The following is a 19,968-nucleotide window of genomic DNA, read 5'->3' as shown; positions in this document are numbered from 1 at the left end:
GACCTCTATAGCAGTGGGGTCAGGGCAAGATGGCAGCACCAGCTCTGCTACAGACTAACAAAAGGAAGGCAGAGAGCACAATCCCACCATGAGGGAGGGATGCCGAGGAAGCAGGGAGAGCAGCAAGGAGACGAGGCCAAAGAAGGTATTCCTTAAACATGTGACGGCAGGGTGCCCTGTGTGCCAAGAGAAAGGCATCAACAAAGGGAGAAACTGATGACACAGGAGAAAGAAGAGGTGGAGTAAGGCCTTGAGAAGAGCCTAGCTTCCAAGCAGAAGAGTTTATCTGGGATGGAAGCAGAAGTCTTGCATTTAGTCTAATGGCTTTTATATTGGCAGTGAAGAGTGAGGCAAAGTCAAGAGCTAGAAAGAGTGAGAGCAGGAGCAGCAGATGGATGCTGAGAAGAGATGAAACTGTCAAACGATGGCCAGAAATGGGAAAGGATACACACCAAGGAGGGCTGGTAGGAAAGCCTGGTACTGAGGAGCATCTGAGAGCTGAGACCATGAATCTGTGGACACAGCCCCAGGTTTCTCCAGAAGTGCTGCCTAGTACAGTAGAGACACAGGGCTGGGAGAAGTCTGGCTCTAACAAGGGTTGGGATCTTGCCAGACAGGAATGCAGAAGGAGGGACACACGGCAGTTAAAAACATTCCTAAGGCAGTAACTGCAGTGACAGACCACAGAATTCAAGCAGAAGTGGACGAGGCTGGGGTGGTGGAGAGTGAGAAGGTAGTAGGGCCAATGGCCTGAACATCTGAATGAAGCCACAGAGCTGCTGGAACTCCCAGAGGACACGAGTGGGGAAGACGGGCAAAGCGATGGGTGATGGTCGGAGGGGGACAGTCTTGATGGGCAGTAGAATCTGAGCATGAGTAGGAGACAAAGCCAGTTAGAGAGGCAAGGAGTGGAGGGTCATGTGACAGAAGGTCCAAACCCTTTCCAACAGGTCCCACATGTAATCCCATTCACTGAGACTGAGCCATCACGGGCAGGGGAGAGGGGAGAGCAAAAGCAGTGTTCTCAGGACATTTGAAGAATATTAGCAGTACTAAGTGTCCACTAGGTGACAAACATTGTGCCAAGTGCTTTACATATATTATTTAATTTACTACTCAAAGCCCTCTGTGAGAGGAGTCAATTATGATGGTCATTTTACATATGGGGAAACTGAGTCTATTTAACCTCTGTAGTGCTTCAAAGTCACACTAGTGAGTGACAGAACCAGGTTTTACCCACTTTCCTCTCTTCTTCAGCTGCTAACTTATTAGCAGTCTAGTAAAAGACCTAGTGAGAACTGAGAAGGGATGGTTCTGACCAGGTAGAATCTGAGACTCCCAGAATATAAATAGTTCTTAAACACCTAGATTTAACATTTTAGGATTTTTTTTATTTTTTTATTTTTTTATTTTTTTTCAACGTTTTTTATTTATTTTTGGGACAGAGAGAGACAGAGCATGAATGGGGGAGGGGCAGAGAGAGAGGGAGACACAGAATCGGAAACAGGCTCCAGGCTCCGAGCCATCAGCCCAGAGCCTGACGCGGGGCTCAAACTCACAGACCGCGAGATCGTGACCTGGCTGAAGTCGGACGCTTAACCGACTGCGCCACCCAGGCGCCCCATAACATTTTAGGATTTTAAAGCTCCCCCAAATCCTGCCCATCATTGAAATGACTACCAGTGACCACCTCTCTCCTGAAATAGAGGACAATTTTATCCCTGTTATTACAATATGGCTCACTAAGAACAGTGTTAGACTCAACAGATCAGTGACCATTTGAATTACATAACTTGTGAACCACACCTGAAGTTTCACCAGGTTCTGTTGCAGGAAAAGTAATAGTCTTGTTTCTTATCTCAACTTTTGTGGAAGGTGGTTTTGTCATTGGTTTTACCAGATGACAAACTGAAGGCTCAGTTCCTGGGGAAAGGATTCCAAATGGGCTGGAAGCCAAACGAGTGAGGAGTTCTTTTTGGGTCAAGTCTTCTTGAATTTGAACTTTCACAATTTTCTGAAATGAGCCAAATAAAGGAGATAAGACACAAATGGAGCTATCATTTTAAAGAAACAATTCCTATTTTTAAATCACGGTGGAGAAAAGTAATGCCAAACAAATGGAAAACACTGATGGATGAGAAAGTTTATTCAGATCTCGATGTGAATCTTTGACTCCTCCCTCTCTTCCCCAACTCCCTTCTTTTTCAAAGTAGATTTTGCAAATTAGTAATGGTTTCTAGGCCCCACTCTCCATTCCTGCCCCCACTCAGGAGAACTGTTCAGATCGCTAATGGAAAACTATGTGCTAAGTGCTCTGTCTGAATAAGTCTAGTTCAGCTGAAAGAATAGCCCCCTTCATTTCATTTCTGAGATGTTAGAGCTAATAAGCCTCATGACACTTAAGCTGCAAAACAGGAAAAATTTGCTTAAAAAACACTAAAAGTACCTTCTGTCCACTGTCACAGTGTATATAAATCAAACCACTCCATGGGAACATTGACTGTTTTGTGGATAAGGAGGAATTAGGACTCACAAGAATTTGTAGCTTACTCCTAAAAAGAAAGAATTTAATAATGAAAAGCAAGAACATCCTATACTTTAATAGCAATAACCACAGAGTTATCAATACTGTTCCATCAATGACCAACTCTTTCCTTGTTGCTCAAGAAGGAGCTGAGAAGAGGCGAGATCCCATCCACATGTGATTTTATATCAGCCCCACCTCCGTGGCTCACAAAAAGTTGAGTGACATAAACCTATGAACCGAAGGGCAAAACTCATGTGAAAAGAGACCAGGCCATAGAAATACCATTTAAAAAGCAATTCAAAATTAAAACTTCTGGAGCAAAAGACTAAAATACAGAAGCTCTGAGGCACTTTATCATAAAACTTATCATAATAAAGAATGATACAGTCACAGTATAAAGGGAATTAAATAACTGGGAAAGAAACTGGAAGAAAAAGGGGGGATGGGAAATAAATGAAATATTGGTTTTTTTTTTAATTTTTTAAAAATGTTTTATTTATTTTTAAGAAAGAGAGAGAGACAGAACATGAGTGCAGGCAGGGGGCAGAGAGAGAGGGAGACACAGAATCCTTAGTAGGCTCCAGGCTCTGAGCTGTCAGCACAGGGCCTGATGCGGGGCTTGAACCCAGGAACCGTGAGATCATGACCTGAGCCGAAGTCGGACGCTTAACCGACTGAGCCACCTAGGTGCCCCAACAATATTGCTATTTACCCAGTTGCTAAAATTTTATGCTCACTGTTCTCTTCAAGAGCTATGGAATGTCAAAGAAGACTTTTAAATGTGGACAATGTAATCATATTTGTGACTTAGAAGAAACGACCAGTTACAAAGGATACGTTGGCATACATATCAAAAATGGCAGAGCAAGATTATTTTCCATTCCTAATGGCTAAATACACAGGGTGACAGAAAAAGTGATTCATGAACAATTCATTTCCCTAACTTTCCAACCATTAATCGGTAAATGTTTAATTGATTGCTTTGGTCCTAGGAATATTTCTCTGGAGTATGCCTAACCATACCTCAATACTAGTCACTAAACTCTCCTAAAATGCATACTCCATCACTTTGCAAAAGTTAATAAATTCATGCTGCTCTTCTGCAAAGTTGCTATCCCCAAACAGGTAGTGACTTTCAGACGTGAATGTTCTGTGCTGACCCAGACAACGTTCCTGAAAAGCTGTAGAACTGCAGCTTTACCTCCTATCAGTAACTAAGCTGCACACAGTGGACAGCTGTTCATCAGCATTTGGTCCCAAATACTTCCTTCTGTCTTAGACTAGTCTTTGTGCAAAACAGCAAGCTAGGTTATGGCTCAGACATATTAAATATCAGGAAGCTTTGTCTGTAAAATGTCCTTTGGACAAAACCAGCAGAATAAATTGAGCCAGACCTAAGATAACCAAGGATAGAACCCTCTGGGCTTTAGGGACTACCACCTCTCATCGTATGCCCAACTGCATCCCTTGCTTTGTAATTTGGTAGGCAGAGTAACACATCTACACATTCTGATGTTTTCCACTCCAGGAAATCCTTCCCACCTCACTCATACCTCTTGACCCTTTTAGGCTATGTACACCATAACTGGCTATGGACATGGTCTCTATTCTGCTAAAGAGCATGAATCCTGAAGTTCACTGTGGTCCCACAAAACCAAATGGAGCTCAGTACGGGGAGCATATGGCAAAATTCTAATGAATAAGTTAAAATGGCGTATTATTTGATCCTTAAAAAGTCACCATGTTAATACCTGAATAAAATCTGGAGGAAAAGGAAGTCATACTTACTCTGGTGGGATAAATCCATGTTGTGGTGTTACTGTAAGGCAATGTGCTGGCCAGTACAACTCAAATTTCAGTAACCTAATGGAATTATTTAAAATCTGGAAACATGCAGTTTTTGCCAGGTCACCTATTATATCAGATAAGTAAGATATAACTTACATTTAGCATTAGTGAAAAAAAAATTAATAAATGGTAAAAATGAATCCTAAATACATTAGTCTACCATCTTATTTTGCTTTACAGGAATTTCAAATCCCTGGTAAAAGAAGACCATTTGTTTACTCTTGGAAACTATAAAGATACTGAACAAAGTTCAACACCCTGAACAAAGAGAAAAAAGGACATCTGGAAATTGTTACCCCCTGGTCTTATCTTGGGCACATACATTGGTACCATATTTTTTCCTACTCTGAACCAACTATATCGATGTTAAGACTTAGTATAATAGGCCAAGTACCTTGGGGCAAGGGATGTGGTAGGATGAAGGGCCCATGGGTGAGTGGCCCTACCATATGGGGAATTGGGAGCTTGGAATGAGGACCATGGCCTTGTGCCGGACAATGTTCTAGTTGAGCGTGAGGTAGGTCTCAAAGAGACCTACGTAGAAGAGGACGTGTGTAAGCCACTGGTCACCTTTGCATACAGTCCATGAACATTACTAGATGAGCCACAGACTCAGAATGAGTATAGGCCTGGTTTCCAGAGCTCACTGCTGTTGTGTTGTTGTTGACATACTCACAAGGAGAAGGAGCTATCAAAATCAAGTGTTCAGGCTGGACAGCCCACATTTCCTTCGAGAATGATTTATCTTGAGGTGGGCGAACAGCTTCTGAAAGAAGTGGAGAACCTTGAGGACCTTTAACTGGCAAAACATCCAAAGAAACATTGCCACCATGTTTCCCAGAACTGTCAGATTCACTACAGAGAGAGAAAGAAACAGAGAGGGGGAGAGGAAAAAAATAAAATATGAATAAAAGCTTATGACTAAGAATGTTAACCATTTGCCATGCACTGCAAATGAAATACCATGTTTTCTCACCAACATTTTTACTGTGATGTTTTACTTTTTGGTTGAATAGAAGTTGTGTATTGAAATATAATAATGTTCTCAAAAAAAAAAAAAAAAAAGAAATCTAATAATGTTCTGCTTTAAAAAAAAAAAAAAAGATAAAAAAACCAGACTGTGTCACCTTTTTATATGAATTCTTCCTAAGTCTAAAAACATTTAGAGGTGCCTGGGTGGTTCAATCAGTTAAGTGTCTGACTTCAGCTCAGGTCATGATCTTGCAGTCTGTGAATTCAAGCCCCATGTCAGGTTCTGTGCTGACAGCTCAGAGGCTGGAGCCTGCTTTGGATTCTGTGTTTCCCTCTCTCTCTGCTCCTCTCCTGCTCACACTATCTCTCAAAAATGATTAAATGTTAAAAAAAAAAAATTAAAAAACAATAAAACCATTTAGATAAAACTAAAGGTGCATTATGTAATATATTGTGTATCTTTCATGGAATAAAAATTCTTCACTGTGTATTCTTAATGTTTAAAAAATACAGTATAGGTCTAATATTATTATACTAATCTTTAATTAGAATACTCAATGATTTCTTTACTGTCTTGACCTCAGCATGCTATCTGAAGTCTCTTAAAAGGTTTACCAGAAAACTACCCAATATTAAAAATTTTTTAAAAACAACAAAACTTTTTTCATTAAAAACAAATTTTTTTTTAATGTTTATTTTTGAGAGAGAGAGAGAGAGACAGAATGCGAGCAGGGTAGGGGCAGAGAGAGAGGAAGACACAGAATCCAAAGCAGACTTCAGGCTCTGAGCTGTCAGCACAGAGTCCAGTGCGGGGCTCAAATCCACAAACTGCGAGATCATGACCTGAGCTGAAGTCGAATGCTCAACCAACTGAGCCACCCAGGCGTCCCCCAAAACAACAAAACTCTTAATGTATCTATAACTGTACAGTGATAACTATTTTCATGATGCTAACACCAAACATAGTCTTCCAGGCAAAATACTATGGTGAGAAATGCTGATGAGGCTTAAGATTTTTAAGTGTTAAAAGTGTTTTCTATTCGAGCCCCGCGTCGGGCTCTGGGCTGATGGCTCGGAGCCTGGAGCCTGTTTCCGATTCTGTGTCTCCCTCTCTCTCTGCCCCTCCCCCGTTCATGCTCTGTCTCTCTCTGTCCCAAAAATAAATAAAAAATGTTGAAAAAAAAATTAAAAAAAAAAAAAAAAAGTGTTTTCTAATAAGCCTTAGATTACAAAAAATTGTAACTTGAATAAATTTTGTAATCACAGTAGCACATGATTTACCTGAAGTTCAACGAGGCAGTGCCCAAATTCTTTTACCATACAGCAGAGCTACATCTTTATTTTAAGCAGACACTCAGCAGACAGAGGGAATCCTCTCCTCGCCTCTTACCCATTGCCCTCTCACCTGCTCCTTTTGAAATCAGACCTCTACTGCCCAGAGAAATAATGGAGGCACCAGCCAATAAGTCAGAAACAATTTTTTAAAAATTATAAAGCTGATCCTTGGCTTTTTAGTTTCCTAAGAACCTGTTTCTCACAATTTAAGTGAATTTCAAAATAATTTTTAATGTAACTACTATCTTTAATTATTTGATTACATATTTTAGAAAAAATTATCATTAAAAGTATAGGGACCCTTTTAATATATTGTTGAATTCAGTTTGCTATTATTTTGTTGAGGATTTTTACATCTGTATTCATCAAGGATAATGACCTGTAATTTTCTTTTTCTGTGGTGTTTTTGCCTAGTTTCATTATCAGGGTAATGCTGGTCACATTAAGAGAGTTTAGAAGACTTCCTTCCTCTTCGGCTTTCTGGAATAATTTGAGAAGGATAGATACTAGCTTTTTGAACAGGAAGTCATCAAAACAAAATGAAAAGGCAACCTACTGAAAGGGAGAGGATACTTGCAAATCATTTATCTGATAAGAGGTTACCATCCAAATTATATAAAGAACTTACACAACTCAGTATCAAAAAAATAACTAGCCTGATCAAAAAAATGGGCAGAGGACCTGAATAGACATTTTCCGAAAGAAGACATACAGATGACCAACAGGCACAGGAAAAGATGCTCCACATCACTAAGCATCAGGGAAATGTAACCAAAACCATAATGAGAAATCACCTCACACCTGTCAAACTGACTATTATCAAAGACAACAAATAAATGTTAGTGAAGATGGAGAGCAAAGGAATCCCATGTGCACTCCTGGTGGGAATGTAAACTGGTGTGGCCCCTAATGGAAAATAGTATGGAGGTTCCTCAAAAAATTAAAAATAAAGCTACCATATGATCTAACAATTCTACTCTGAATATTCATCCAAAGAAAATGAAAATCCAACTGGAAGAGACATATGCATCCTTATGTTCACTGCATCACTATTTAAAACAGCCAAGATACAGAAGCAACCTGTGTCCATGACAGATGAATGGATAAAGATGTGGTTTATATACCCAGTGGAATATTAGTCATAAAAAAAGAATGAAATCTAACCACTTGTGACAACATGAACCTAGAGGGTATTATGCTAAGTGGAATAAGTCAGAGAAAAACAAATACTAAATGACTTCACCTATATGTAGAATCTAAAAAACAAAATGAATGAACAGACCAAAAAAACCAGACTCTTAGACACAGGAAACAAACTGCTGGTTACAGGAGGCAGGGAGAGGGGTTAGGGGTGAGTGAAATAGGTGAAGGAGATTAAGAGGTACAAACTTTCACTTATAAAATAAATTATGGGGATGGAATATATAGCATAGGAAGTACAGTCAATAATATTATAAGTTTGGTGACAGATGATAACTAGACTTATTGTGGGATCATTTCATTTCACAATGTATAAAAAAATCAAATCACTATGATGTACATCTCAAATGAATAGGATTATTGTATGTTAATTATACTCTAATAAAAACTTTTAAAAAGTATGGGAAAAGAGGGCAAGGTTAAATGAGCTGGAGGCTCCAGGTGGGTGGGTCTGAGTCAGCTATTAGTTGGTGGCTGTGACTTGTAGAGAACCCTCAGCCAACATGAGTTGGCAATGATGTGCCAAGGAGAAGATGAGAAGATTGGTTAAAAATAGGAGGATAGAGTAAAATTCAAATATACTGAGGATAATGAAGGCAGATTCTCAGTATTGGAGTTATCAGTGTAAACTCATGATTTCAACATATTTATAAACAGATGTGGATACATGTGGATTTATATAAAATGCATATATTTCCTAGCTCTGTCCATGGAGGGAGCCTAGAAGTACTAACACCTGAAAAGCAATAGCACACTTACTACTCATATCCTAGTGTCTAATACCATTTTCTACTAAAATGAACCAGGACCCCTATCCCAGGGCTGGGACAGGAAATGCATAAGACAAACCTAAAATAACCATCATGCCGGTGAATAAAAAGTCAGATTAAGCAACCGAATGAGGACAGTAAAGAATTTATACTGAATTCACCGGTCTGCCCAAATATAAGTAAGTACACAAAAGAGGGTGAAGTAAATCTCTTCCTCATAGTGGAAAGACAATTAGTAAATGTAAAAAGATAGAATTAGAAAATCACCATTTGGTAAATAAGACAGTACTAAGATGATTCAAGCAATAATCATCAGTGGGTACTACAAGTTTGAAAAGGAATAAGATAACTCATCATCTCTAAGGATCTTCCTTTAAGACATTTATTAACTAACTACCATGAAGAAACCTGGAAGGCACCATTTTAACTAAGTGATAAAAATATTTCAAGTAATGGGACAAATCAGCATTGTTTAGCACCTGAGATGCGCTGAGGAAACAAACAGCATCGTATCTGTGATGTGAGGGACATTTTACAAAGTAACTAGTCTGTGCTCTACAAAAACATCAAAGTCACTCACTGGTAAGAAAAGGGTTAGCAGCTGGCCTGTGCCATTTTCCCCTTTTTACCAGGCAGGAAAAGCCCAGGAAAAAAAAAGAAAGATGACTCAGTCAAATCCCCTTGTAATCTTCCTAACGACATCTCCCAGCAATCATACTAATTTACTTTTCTATAGAATACTTATGAAGAATGTTCCTGGTCTGTCTAGAATTGGTTAAGGTATAGAAAATAAAAATTTATGAATTTTTTCAACATAGTTGTTTGAAAAAAATTATCACATAAGGTATGTAATTACACAAGAATAAGAGAGCTTCCATGATGGAAACAGCCACCCCTTCGTGTTAGTAATGTATCACGTGCACAGCTTAGAGACCTCATGTTAAATGTGAACTAGAGTGGAGTATTCATGTTGCAAGAAGGACCTAGGAAACACAATTAGCAATCCTGATTTCCTCATGTTTCATCTAAAATTGTTACTAAAGCTTAGTTCTGGGTAGTATCTTTGATTCTGTGGCTCTGATTTGATGATCCAACCTTCTGCGTTCCGTCGTGAAAGAGAAGGACAGACTGAAAAAGTATTCTATATTCAAAGAGGTAAAGAGACAGGCTAAATGTAACATGTGATCTCAGATTAGATTCTGGACCAAAGAGGAAAAGAAAAGAGGAGGTTTTTGCTTATTTCTTTGATTTAACTATAAAGAACTTTACTGGGGAACTGGGGAATCTGCATGAAATCTGTGGACTAGATGTTAGTACTGTAACAACACTAAGGTCCTAATCTGGATGGGTTTACTACAGCTATATAGGAGAGGGTCTGCGTTTTTAGGAAACCGGATGAACTGGTCATTATGCCTGCAATTTACTCTTAAAAGGTACAGAAAAAAGTTATACACACATAAACAATAATAAGGTAAATGTGGCAAAATGTTAGCAACCAGGGAATCTCAATGCAGGTTTAATATGTACTATTTTTAAACTTTTCTGTAAATTTAAAATTATTTCAACTTAAACCAAAATATAAAGATGTAATAAACATTTTGAGGCAAAAAAGTATGGAGAAAAGATCAGCTCTACTGTGAATTAACTTCTCTTGAAATATGATGAGAGATGTTTTGTTTCTCTGTTTTACCTTTTAGATTCTACGCTAGCTTTGGAAGAAGGCTGAAGGAATTCACTGCTAGACACGGAATCTCTGAATTCTCCAATTACTGAAAGTATAATTTTACGCATGTTTCCATAAAAGAGCTGAATATCATTAGGCCGTTGGGGAAGATCATACACTGAAATAGAAAATAATATTTGAAATATATGAATCTTCACATAATCACACCACAAAAATATAACAGATAAATTTATACATTTACAGCAACAGGTTGGGGTGGGTGACATTTGACGTTTACAACTATTGACGAGGATGAAATTATAGGCAGCTCAGGCTCTGGCCTTGGATTTGGTGACCTAACCTCTCCAAGCTTTCGTCTCCTCAAGGATAATAGAAAAAATTATGATCCATCTCAGGGGTTGTTGTGAGCATTAAAGTATGAATGTGTTTAAAGCTACATATGGCATCAAGCTGACTGTGGGCCAGGTAACGTTTTAATCCCTTCATACATATTATTCTAGTTAGCTTTCACAGCAACTCTTTGAAGTAGGAATTATGTATTCTGGATTCTACATTTAAATTAGACATTAAGAATGACACTTTTTAAATGAAAAGTGTTTAAAAGAACACAGTAAGTGTAAGTGGAAATTTGTAATAACCAAAGATATCAGACTACAAAAGTTTATATCAAGTGTGAAAATATTTGCCATAAATCACACATTTTACAAAACAAGATTATAAATACCTGTAACAGTAATATACTCAAACAAACGTTATTCAAAATAACCACATAAAAAGTTCAACTGCAACACTCCCATAGGTGATCTACTAAAACTAACCAACACAAAACAAAGTGGGATTGTTTCCTCCCTTCCTCTGGACAATAAATACACCACCTCAAGGAACCCAGTATTCTGGTGTCCCAAACACCTACCTGAAGTCCTACCTCTTCCCCATCTTAGATGAGTGGTCTTGACAGATTACATGGGCTCTTGGTTGGGTTTGTCAACATGACCCTTAATATAACACATTTCTTGAATTTCTGTACACACAACTCCCTCTCCTTGGACTATCCTTCCCCATTCTGGTCCTCATCTTCTCCATCTTATCAACTCCTCCCCATTCTAAGTGTTTCCATCTACAAAGCACAGTTCAGTTTAACTCTCTGATTAGGATCTTTCTTATGATGAAGAGATAAGGAAGGTAAAACTCAGAGGAGATGAAGTTGCAGAGATGGTCTTGAATTGCTTCAGCTCCAAATCCAAGGTTCGTTCTATACTCTGCACCCTTAACGCACTACTGACAAGATTCATTTCAAATCTTTTCATTATTTTAAAAAATTTTTTCAATGTTTATTTATTTTTGAGAGACAGCGTGTGAGCGGTGGAGAGGCAGAGAGAGAGGGAGACACAGAGTCCAAAGCGGGCTCCAGGCCCTGAGCTGTCCGCACAGAGCCCAATGCGGGGATTGAACTCACGAACCGTGAGATCATGACCTGAGCCAAAGTTGGGCGCTTAACTGGCTGAGCCACCCAGGCGCCCCTCTTTTCACTATTTTTAACTATCCATCCCAACCTTCCCTTTGAGCAGATGACTTAGACTCCTAACTACTGGAAAGATGAGTATTCTGCATCACCTCTACATAGGCATAAATATCCTTTTACCATTTCATAATTTAGAAGCAATATATACTTTACCATTAAAAAAACCCTAGAAAACAGGAGTGCCTGGTTGGCTCAGTCAGTTAAGTGTCCAATTCTTGATTTCGGCTCAGGTCATGATCTCACAGTTTGTGAGTTTGAGACCCATGTTGGGGCTCAACATGGGGCTCCCTCTCTTTGCCCCTCACCCACCTTCTCTTTTCCTTTCTCTGTCTCTCAAAATAAACTTAAAAAAAAAATAAATAAAACCTAGAAAACAAAAATAAAGGAAAAAAACATGACCACCTGAAATTCTACTACCAGAACATAACCACTGGTAATATATGGTGTCTAAATCCTGCGATTTTACCTGTGAAGCTGTATATAGACACATTAAATTATTTTTACCATAATAAGACCTTATTATGCAACTTTAAAATAATTAAGTTATTTTAAAATAAAATAATAAGACATTCTCATGTCTTTAATATAAAATCATATCATTATTTTAATAGCATCAACATTTTCTATTACATAATCGATGCCTTATTCTTGGACATTTAGGTTACTTCTTGCTATTATAAACAACACTGTGGTAAAAATCTGTCCATTATCACATAATTTGTATGTGTCAAGACATGTTTTTTTGTATCAGTAATAAACTCTATTAGATGCTTGAATGGTTCAGCTCAAATAGAGCTAAATATCTAGGTTGGAGCTATTCCACCGCTGTCTATTTTGGATTGATTGATTGATTGATTGATTTTGCCACCATCACATCCTCCATAAACTGCATAGCCGGCACAAATCTCAAAATGAGTTCAAGTTTTGCCAATGATTAAATCTTAAATAGTAATTACTCTGGATTTAATAATGACCATTCATTCTCCTGTTTACAAGTCTACCCATAAAGTAGGTGTCATAAGATTATTCATAACATCTAACATTTATATAGCAAAGCTCTCTCATTTCATCTTCACAATTCTGTATGCATGAGAAGATAGATATTATTACTCTCATTTTACAAATAAGGAAACTGAATCTACGTAACATTGAAAGCCATACAGCAGAATTGTGGCTCAAACTCAGCCTAACTCCACAATCTAAACTAATACTCTTTCTCCTTATATTATATCACTGGACCTAGATAAATCTTTTGGGTCATGATGAAATTCTTACCTTCAGTTACTTGTAACTCATCCTGAAACGTTTCAGCAAAATCAATGTTCTGCAGCACACTATGTTCTGGAAGTATTTGTTCTATAATCCCTGGTTTGTGCAATAGGGCTCTGCCAACAGAGATTTTTACTCAAAAACTATTTTACATAAATTCAATTTTCATTAGTGTATTTGGCAAATCTCACAAACAGCATGAATGATTCATTAGTATATAGATCTCATATCTTAAATCCTAATATAAGTGATTTTTAAAAGAAAATCTGTTTTGGACGTTCCCTTAAAAGTTATACATGGAAGTGTAGTCATCAATTTCAGTTAAATATTAACATCAAAATGAGAACTCCCAACTGTAACAGTAGAAAGAGTAAAATTAGATTATCTTCAGGTCTTACATTTTCATTATTTGTAAGAATTTGATCATAGTTAGAAATCTGTCTCAGAAAAAACCAAAAGAATAGGCCAAGAACATGATTTAAGTACATGAGAGAGGGACATTTAAATTACCATGTAACTATATTTACCTGGCCTCTTCTAGAGAATCTCTGAGGTGAGAGAATTGAAATGTACATTTCTCTGTAATACTGTGATGTTCACAAACAAAAGAAATTATATGCTGTACACATGCAGCAAAGAGGGGCTCTAAAACAATATGCTGATTGTTATATCCCAGTAGAGAAAAGGGAAAAATAAAAACCAATACCCAGTAATCTAATTTCTCCAAATGTCAGTTTCTGCATCTAAAATACTTACTTGACAAACAAAACCAGGTTCAAAGTTGAGATCTTGAGTCTATTCTAACATCATGTAGCAACATATCACTCAAATCTCTTTTTTTTTTTTAATTTTTTTTAACATTTATTTATTTTTGAGACAGAGAGAGACAGAGCATGAACGGGGAAGGGTCAGAGAGAGAGAGAAACACAGAATCTGAAACAGGCTCCAGGCTCTGAGCTGTCAGCACAGAGCCGGACGCGGGGCTCTAACTCACAGACTGCAAGATCATGACCTGAGCCGAAGTCGGATGCCCAATTGAGCCACCCAGGAGCCCCTCAAATCTCTTTTTTAACATTCCAATAATCCTCAACAGATTAAAAATAATAAAACAATTTCCTAAATTACATACCAAAATAGAACATAGCAGAGCACAAAGGGTTGGAAGAAGGAAATATTGGTATATGCATATACCCCTCCCCCACTGAGGGCTAATGATTTCCTACTGACAGATGAAATATCGTGAGCTTCGTTTATTTTATATTCAGTCCTCTAGGCTAGGAAGCAGATTTTTATAACACAAGAATTCTGAATTCAACATACAAGAATGTTACCTATGTTTAAATCACATCTAAATCTAAATGTCTAAATTTGACATTTCTGTATATTAAACTATATTTAGAGGTACCAAATTTTCTAGAAGCACATGTTTTAAGCTAGCATGTGTTTTAACATCCTACACACTTCTAAACACAACTTGATCCTTTCCAATAATTCACAACATTCCTAGAAATACTACAAATAAGTCAGGTGTGTTTATATACAATATATTTTTTCAGTAGTTCTTAAATCTTTTCTAAACTTGACGTACCATCATTAGGAAGATCATCCTGTTACGAAGTCTAAGGTGCCTATTTGCATAAAAGAGAAGGGGCACAATAGGTATGCCTAGTAAAGAACGCACACTGCAAACACAGCAGATGGGTTTCATACAGGCATTTCTTTCCTCACAATGTGGTGGACTGTCAGCCACACAAATTTTAACAAGATTTTTCATCTACCGGTTCACTAAGAAGTAGCTGAGCATGTTCTATACATTTCAAGTCCCAAACCATTTTTAAGCCTTCATTATTTCTACTGAATAGTTCCCAACATGATAAGTAACTTACCTTCGATACTGCTGCCTTGAGATTTCATCACCACCAAAGAAGTATACAGTTGACATTTCTGTTATAGTTGTAGAACTGTTCTCTCTGTCTGAAGGATTATATATTATAGTAACATCCTGATGCCAAGAAAAACAAATCAGGAGTAAATATTAAATATTTTTCTTAAGTCATTTCATTCTGAATTAACTATCATATGAACCTAAACAGTCAACAGACATGGATGTATATGATAGCATTTCTGAAAAGGTAAGTACTTCCATTCGTTATTACTTTCAACTATTAATTTTTCTTCATAAAATACATAATTATTAACTTAACCTAAAAATGAATTCCTATTTTTCGTGCACAGACTCATACTTACTTCTTGTGTTTTTTCCTTGAGCACAAATTTATCTGGAAAAATCCTTAATACTTTAGGATCCAGCAAAATTTTTTTCTGAGAATCCTTAAAACCTACTGCTTTAACAAAAGCTGCCCGAGAGCCAGTGTTATGAACAGAAAAAACAATTCTACTTTCTTTTCCAGGTATTAAGTCATTCACTGTTACCATGTAACTGTCAGATAACTTTTTAACATCTTCCAAAATAAGATTACTTGTTCCTCCATATCCAGACAAAGGTATCTAAAAGGAGAAAATATATAAATCCAAAATTATTTTTATGTAAGTAAAAAGATTAAATTAAAGCCAGAAAAGAAAACCCATACCAATTGAATACAATTAAAATTATTATTCTTGGGGCACCTGGGTGGCTCAGTCGGTTAAGTGTCCAACTCTTGATTTCTCATAGTTCAGGAGTTCAAGCCCTGAGTTGGGCTCTGTGCTGACAGTGTGAAAATTCTCTGTCTCCCTCTCTCTCTCTGCCCCTCCCCTGATCATGCTCTCTCTCAAAAATAAATAAATAAACATTAAAAAAAAATTATTACTCTTTGTGTACTTTGGTTGGTAGTTACCCCACTTCCAGCCCCGCACTATACTGAAGAACTTCTCTTAGGAGAAAAACAAAGAGTTGGAAAATTATTTACCTTCCAATATGCTAAATTATTTCATTGTTATAAAAGCCAAGCTTAGATAATAAAGGAATAAAAGATAAGTATAAATAAACTTGTTTAAGAAGTGTCTAGGGTGGGAGCACCTGAGTGGCTCAGTTGGTTAAGCATCCAACTTCAGCTCAGGTTATGATCTCACAGTTTGTGGGTTAGAGCCCCATGTCAGGCTTTGTGCTGACAGTCTGGACCCTTCTTTGGATTCTGTGTCTCCCTTTCTCTCTCTCTCTCTCTCTCTCTCTCTGTCCCTCCCCTGCTCACCGTGTCTCTCTCTGTCAAAAGTAACATTAAAAAACAAAAAATAAAAAACAAAAAAACAAGTGTTTAGGGTGGAACATAATGTTTATAATTTACTTTGAAATGCATTACAAAAAGAGATGAATTGATGGATGGTTAGATACGTGATAACATAAATATAGCAAAACATTTAATTGTGGAATCTAAGTGGTAGGGTGAAAGCTCACCATATAATTCTTCCAACTTCCCAGTAATTCTCAATTTTGAAAATGAAATGTGTTGGTGAAAAAAATCTATTGTTCTATAATCCTGTTAGCCTTTGGTCTACCAGAGTGAGAAAGAAGTGTGCCAAAGGGACCAAACAAGCCAAGAACTCAAACAATTCTCAAGAGGACAGACCCCCCTGGTAGCTGGGGTGCAGAATGGAGGCAGGCTTTAGGTGCCAACTGGTGCTGTCTCTAAGCCAGGCTGCTTCCACAGGGCTTAGCACTACCAGGAAATAAGGATTCACAGAATAAAGTCTATAAATAAAAATGTAGGAAAACAGGTATGCTGCTAGAAAACAAACTTCCATACCTTATAAAAATGCACTCCTTTAAAAATGACCTATCATTTCCAATTATTAAAATAGTTCTAGGGCACCTGGATCGCTCAGTCATTAAGCATTTGACTTCGGCTGAGGTCATGATCTCACAATTCGTGAGTTCGAGTCTCACTTCGGGTAAGCATAAGCCCTGCTTCGAGTGAGTCCCGCTTTTCTCTTTCTCTCTCTTTCTCTTTCTCTTTCTCTCTCTCTCTCTCTCTCTCTCTCTCTCTCTCTCTTTCTCTTTCTCTTTCTCTTTCTCTCTCTCTCTCTCTCTCTCTCTCTCTCTCTCTCTCCCCGCCCCCATCCTGGGATTCTCATTCTCTCTCTCTCTCTGCCCCTTGCTCAGTTGTGCCCTCCTCTCTCTCTCTCTCTCGAAAAACATAAGAAAATAAACAAAATAAAATATGTTCCAAAGAATACCTTGCAAACTTGAAAACATCAATAGCTTATTTTGAGTTGTATTATGCACTTAAAATAACGTTTTGAAAAATTAAATTTAGGGACCTCATCAATTGGTACTGGCTTGCCAAAATGAGTACAGATTAGTAGTGTTTAATTTTTTTAATTTTTAATGTTTTTTTAGCTCACATTTTAATTTTTTAAAACATTTACATCCAAATTAGTTAGCATATAGTGAAACAATGATTTCAGGAGTAGATTCCTTAATGCCCCTTACCCATTTAGCCCATCCCCCCTCCCACAACCCCTCCAGTAACCCTCAGTTTGTTCTCCATATTTATGAGTCTCTTCTGTTTTGTCCCCCCTCCCTGTTTTTATATTATGTTTGTTTCCCTTCCCTTATGTTCATCTCTTTTGTCTCTTAAAGTCCTCATATGAGTGAAGTCATATGATTTTTGTCTTTCTCTGACTAATTTCACTTAGCATAATATCCTCCAGTTCCATCCATGTAGTTGCAAATGGCAAGATTTCATTCTTTTTGATTGCCAAGTAATACTCCATTGTATATATATACACCACATCTTTATCCGTTCATCCATCAATGGACATTTGGGCTCTTTCCATACTTTGGCTATTGTTGAGAGTGCTGCTATAAACATGGGGATGCATGTGTCCCTTCGAAACAGCACACCTGTATCCCATGGATAAATGCCTACTAGTGCAATTGCTGGGTCGTATGGTAGTTCTATTTTTAGCTTTCTGAGGAACCTCCATACTGTTTTCCAGACTGACTGCACCAGCTTGCATTGTCAATGTTTTGTTTTTTGTTTTTTGTTGTTGTTTTTTTTTTGAGAGATAGAGTGGGGCAGGGGCAGAGAGAGGGGGAGACACAGAATCCAAAGCAGGCTCCAGGCTCTGAGCTGTCAGCACACAGCCTGATGCGGGGCTCAAACTCATGAAGGGTGAGATCAAGACCTGAGCCAAAATCAGATGCTCAACCGACTGAACCACCCAGGTGCCCCTGGATTAGTGCTTCAGATGTGAAGCTCCTACAAATTCCTCCTCATTTAGAGTGAACTCCTGGTAGTTTCAAAACAAATCCCTTCTCACTCAGAGTGATCTCTTGGTAGTTTCAAAAGCCAAAAGTGTTTCTAATTTCTCTTCCCACAGAAATTTGCAAGTAAACTTTATATACAAAACTAGAAAACAGGGGAAAAGTTAGCTTTTGAACACACTCAATATAAATATTCTTCCTGTATTTTCCAAGCCTAAAGAATCACAAAGAACTGCTGAGTAAAAGGTAAAGAAAAAGAATGATGAAATAAAATTATATCTGACCAATGCTAACAGATCCAAAGATTCAAGAGGAAAAACTACTGTTCTAGAGCAGGGTTTCTTAACCTCAGCACTACAATGTCTTGAGCTACATCATACCTTGTGGTGGGGGCTGTCCTTTGCCTTGCAGGGAGTTCAGCTGCATCCCTGGCTTCTACCCACTAGATGCCAGTAGCACCCTCTTCCCACCCCCAGTAATGACAACCAAAAATGTGTCTAGTATTGCCAAGAGTCCCCTGGAGGGTAAAACAGCCTCTGGTTGAGAACTGCTGCTCTACAGGACTGGAAAACAGAGGCAGTATGCACACCTAGAGCCTGCACAATAGATAAAAATGGGCTTTGTAATCAAGTAGTCTGAATTTGAACCCATCCTGGATGATTTACTGCCATGTAAGAAATATGACCATGGCAAGTATCTCTCTGGGTCTGTTTCCATATGTGTAAAATGAAGAATGGTATGACAGACAGTCGTTTTGAAGATAAAGTATGGTAATTCGTGTGGTGATGATTAAGAGTAGTGCTTGGCAGGGGCACCTGGGTAGCTCAGTCTGTTAAGTGATCGACTTCAGTTCAGGTCATGATCTTGTGGTCCAGGAGTTTGAGCCCCACCTCAGGCTTTGTGCTGAGAGCTTGGAGCTTGGAGCCTGGAGCCTGCTTTGGATTCTGTGTCTCCCCCTCTCTCTGCCCTTCCCCCTGCTCGTGCTATGTCTCCCTCTCTATTTCAAAAATAAATAAATGTTAAAAAAGAGAGAGAGAGAGAGAGAGAGAGAGAGAGAGTAATGCCTGGCATATACTCAGAATGCAATAAATATATTTTTATTGCGGTCCCACTGTGCTATATAGTACACAAAGCATAATTTCACTTGCTCCTCAGAACCAAACCAGGACAGTAAGTGAGTGAAGCACAAGTTGAGTAGAGACTGATCCAGGGTGAGTGTGAAGAACAGTGGCTGTTCCCAGTCTCTCATCACTAGAGTTAAGTGCTCTTCCACCACTGTGCTAGGCTCCTTATCTCCACAAATGTACATCAGTGCTAGTAGGCAAAGTCTTCCTGTGAGATAAAGGCCATATCTGTGCACTTCTGGTCCCTGTTCAGCCCACCTCTGAGAGGACAAGTGGCATCTACATAGGCAGGATTCCCACTAGGATCCTACTTTGTCTTAAGAAGGTCAGCTTGAACTTCTGCTGGTGACTATCAAATCAAATGGTCTTGCCCTAAACCACCAGGGAATTACTAGCTCTCCAGAAATTCTTACTTAAGAATAACCTTACCATCTTGGCTAGTAAACCTGAAACTAATAGAAATATATTCAGGATAGGGGTGCCTGGGTGGTTTAGTCAGTTAAGTGTCCAC

General features: G+C 38.2%; 1 protein-coding gene across 4 annotated transcripts in view; it reads right to left on the bottom strand.

The window, feature by feature from the left end:
* The window catches only part of CEP192 (centrosomal protein 192), a 133,667-nt gene that overhangs the window by 16,273 nt on the left and 97,426 nt on the right, over positions 1 to 19,968 (bottom strand). For all 4 annotated transcript variants that reach the window (XM_058692796.1, XM_058692794.1, XM_058692795.1 and 1 more), the window contains 8 exons: positions 15,375 to 15,635; positions 15,014 to 15,129; positions 13,134 to 13,243; positions 10,343 to 10,493; positions 5,052 to 5,230; positions 4,316 to 4,439; positions 2,447 to 2,552; positions 1,807 to 2,014 (listed from right to left, as the gene is read on the bottom strand). In XM_058692796.1, the coding sequence (XP_058548779.1) occupies positions 1,807 to 2,014; positions 2,447 to 2,552; positions 4,316 to 4,439; positions 5,052 to 5,230; positions 10,343 to 10,493; positions 13,134 to 13,243; positions 15,014 to 15,129; positions 15,375 to 15,635 (1,255 nt within the window). The remainder of the gene's footprint in view (positions 1 to 1,806; positions 2,015 to 2,446; positions 2,553 to 4,315; positions 4,440 to 5,051; positions 5,231 to 10,342; positions 10,494 to 13,133; positions 13,244 to 15,013; positions 15,130 to 15,374; positions 15,636 to 19,968) is intronic.

The sequence above is a fragment of the Neofelis nebulosa genome, chromosome 11 (assembly GCF_028018385.1).
Source record: "Neofelis nebulosa isolate mNeoNeb1 chromosome 11, mNeoNeb1.pri, whole genome shotgun sequence".
NCBI classification, from domain to species: Eukaryota; Metazoa; Chordata; class Mammalia; order Carnivora; family Felidae; genus Neofelis; species Neofelis nebulosa.
This window is presented reverse-complemented; position numbering and strand designations above follow the sequence as displayed.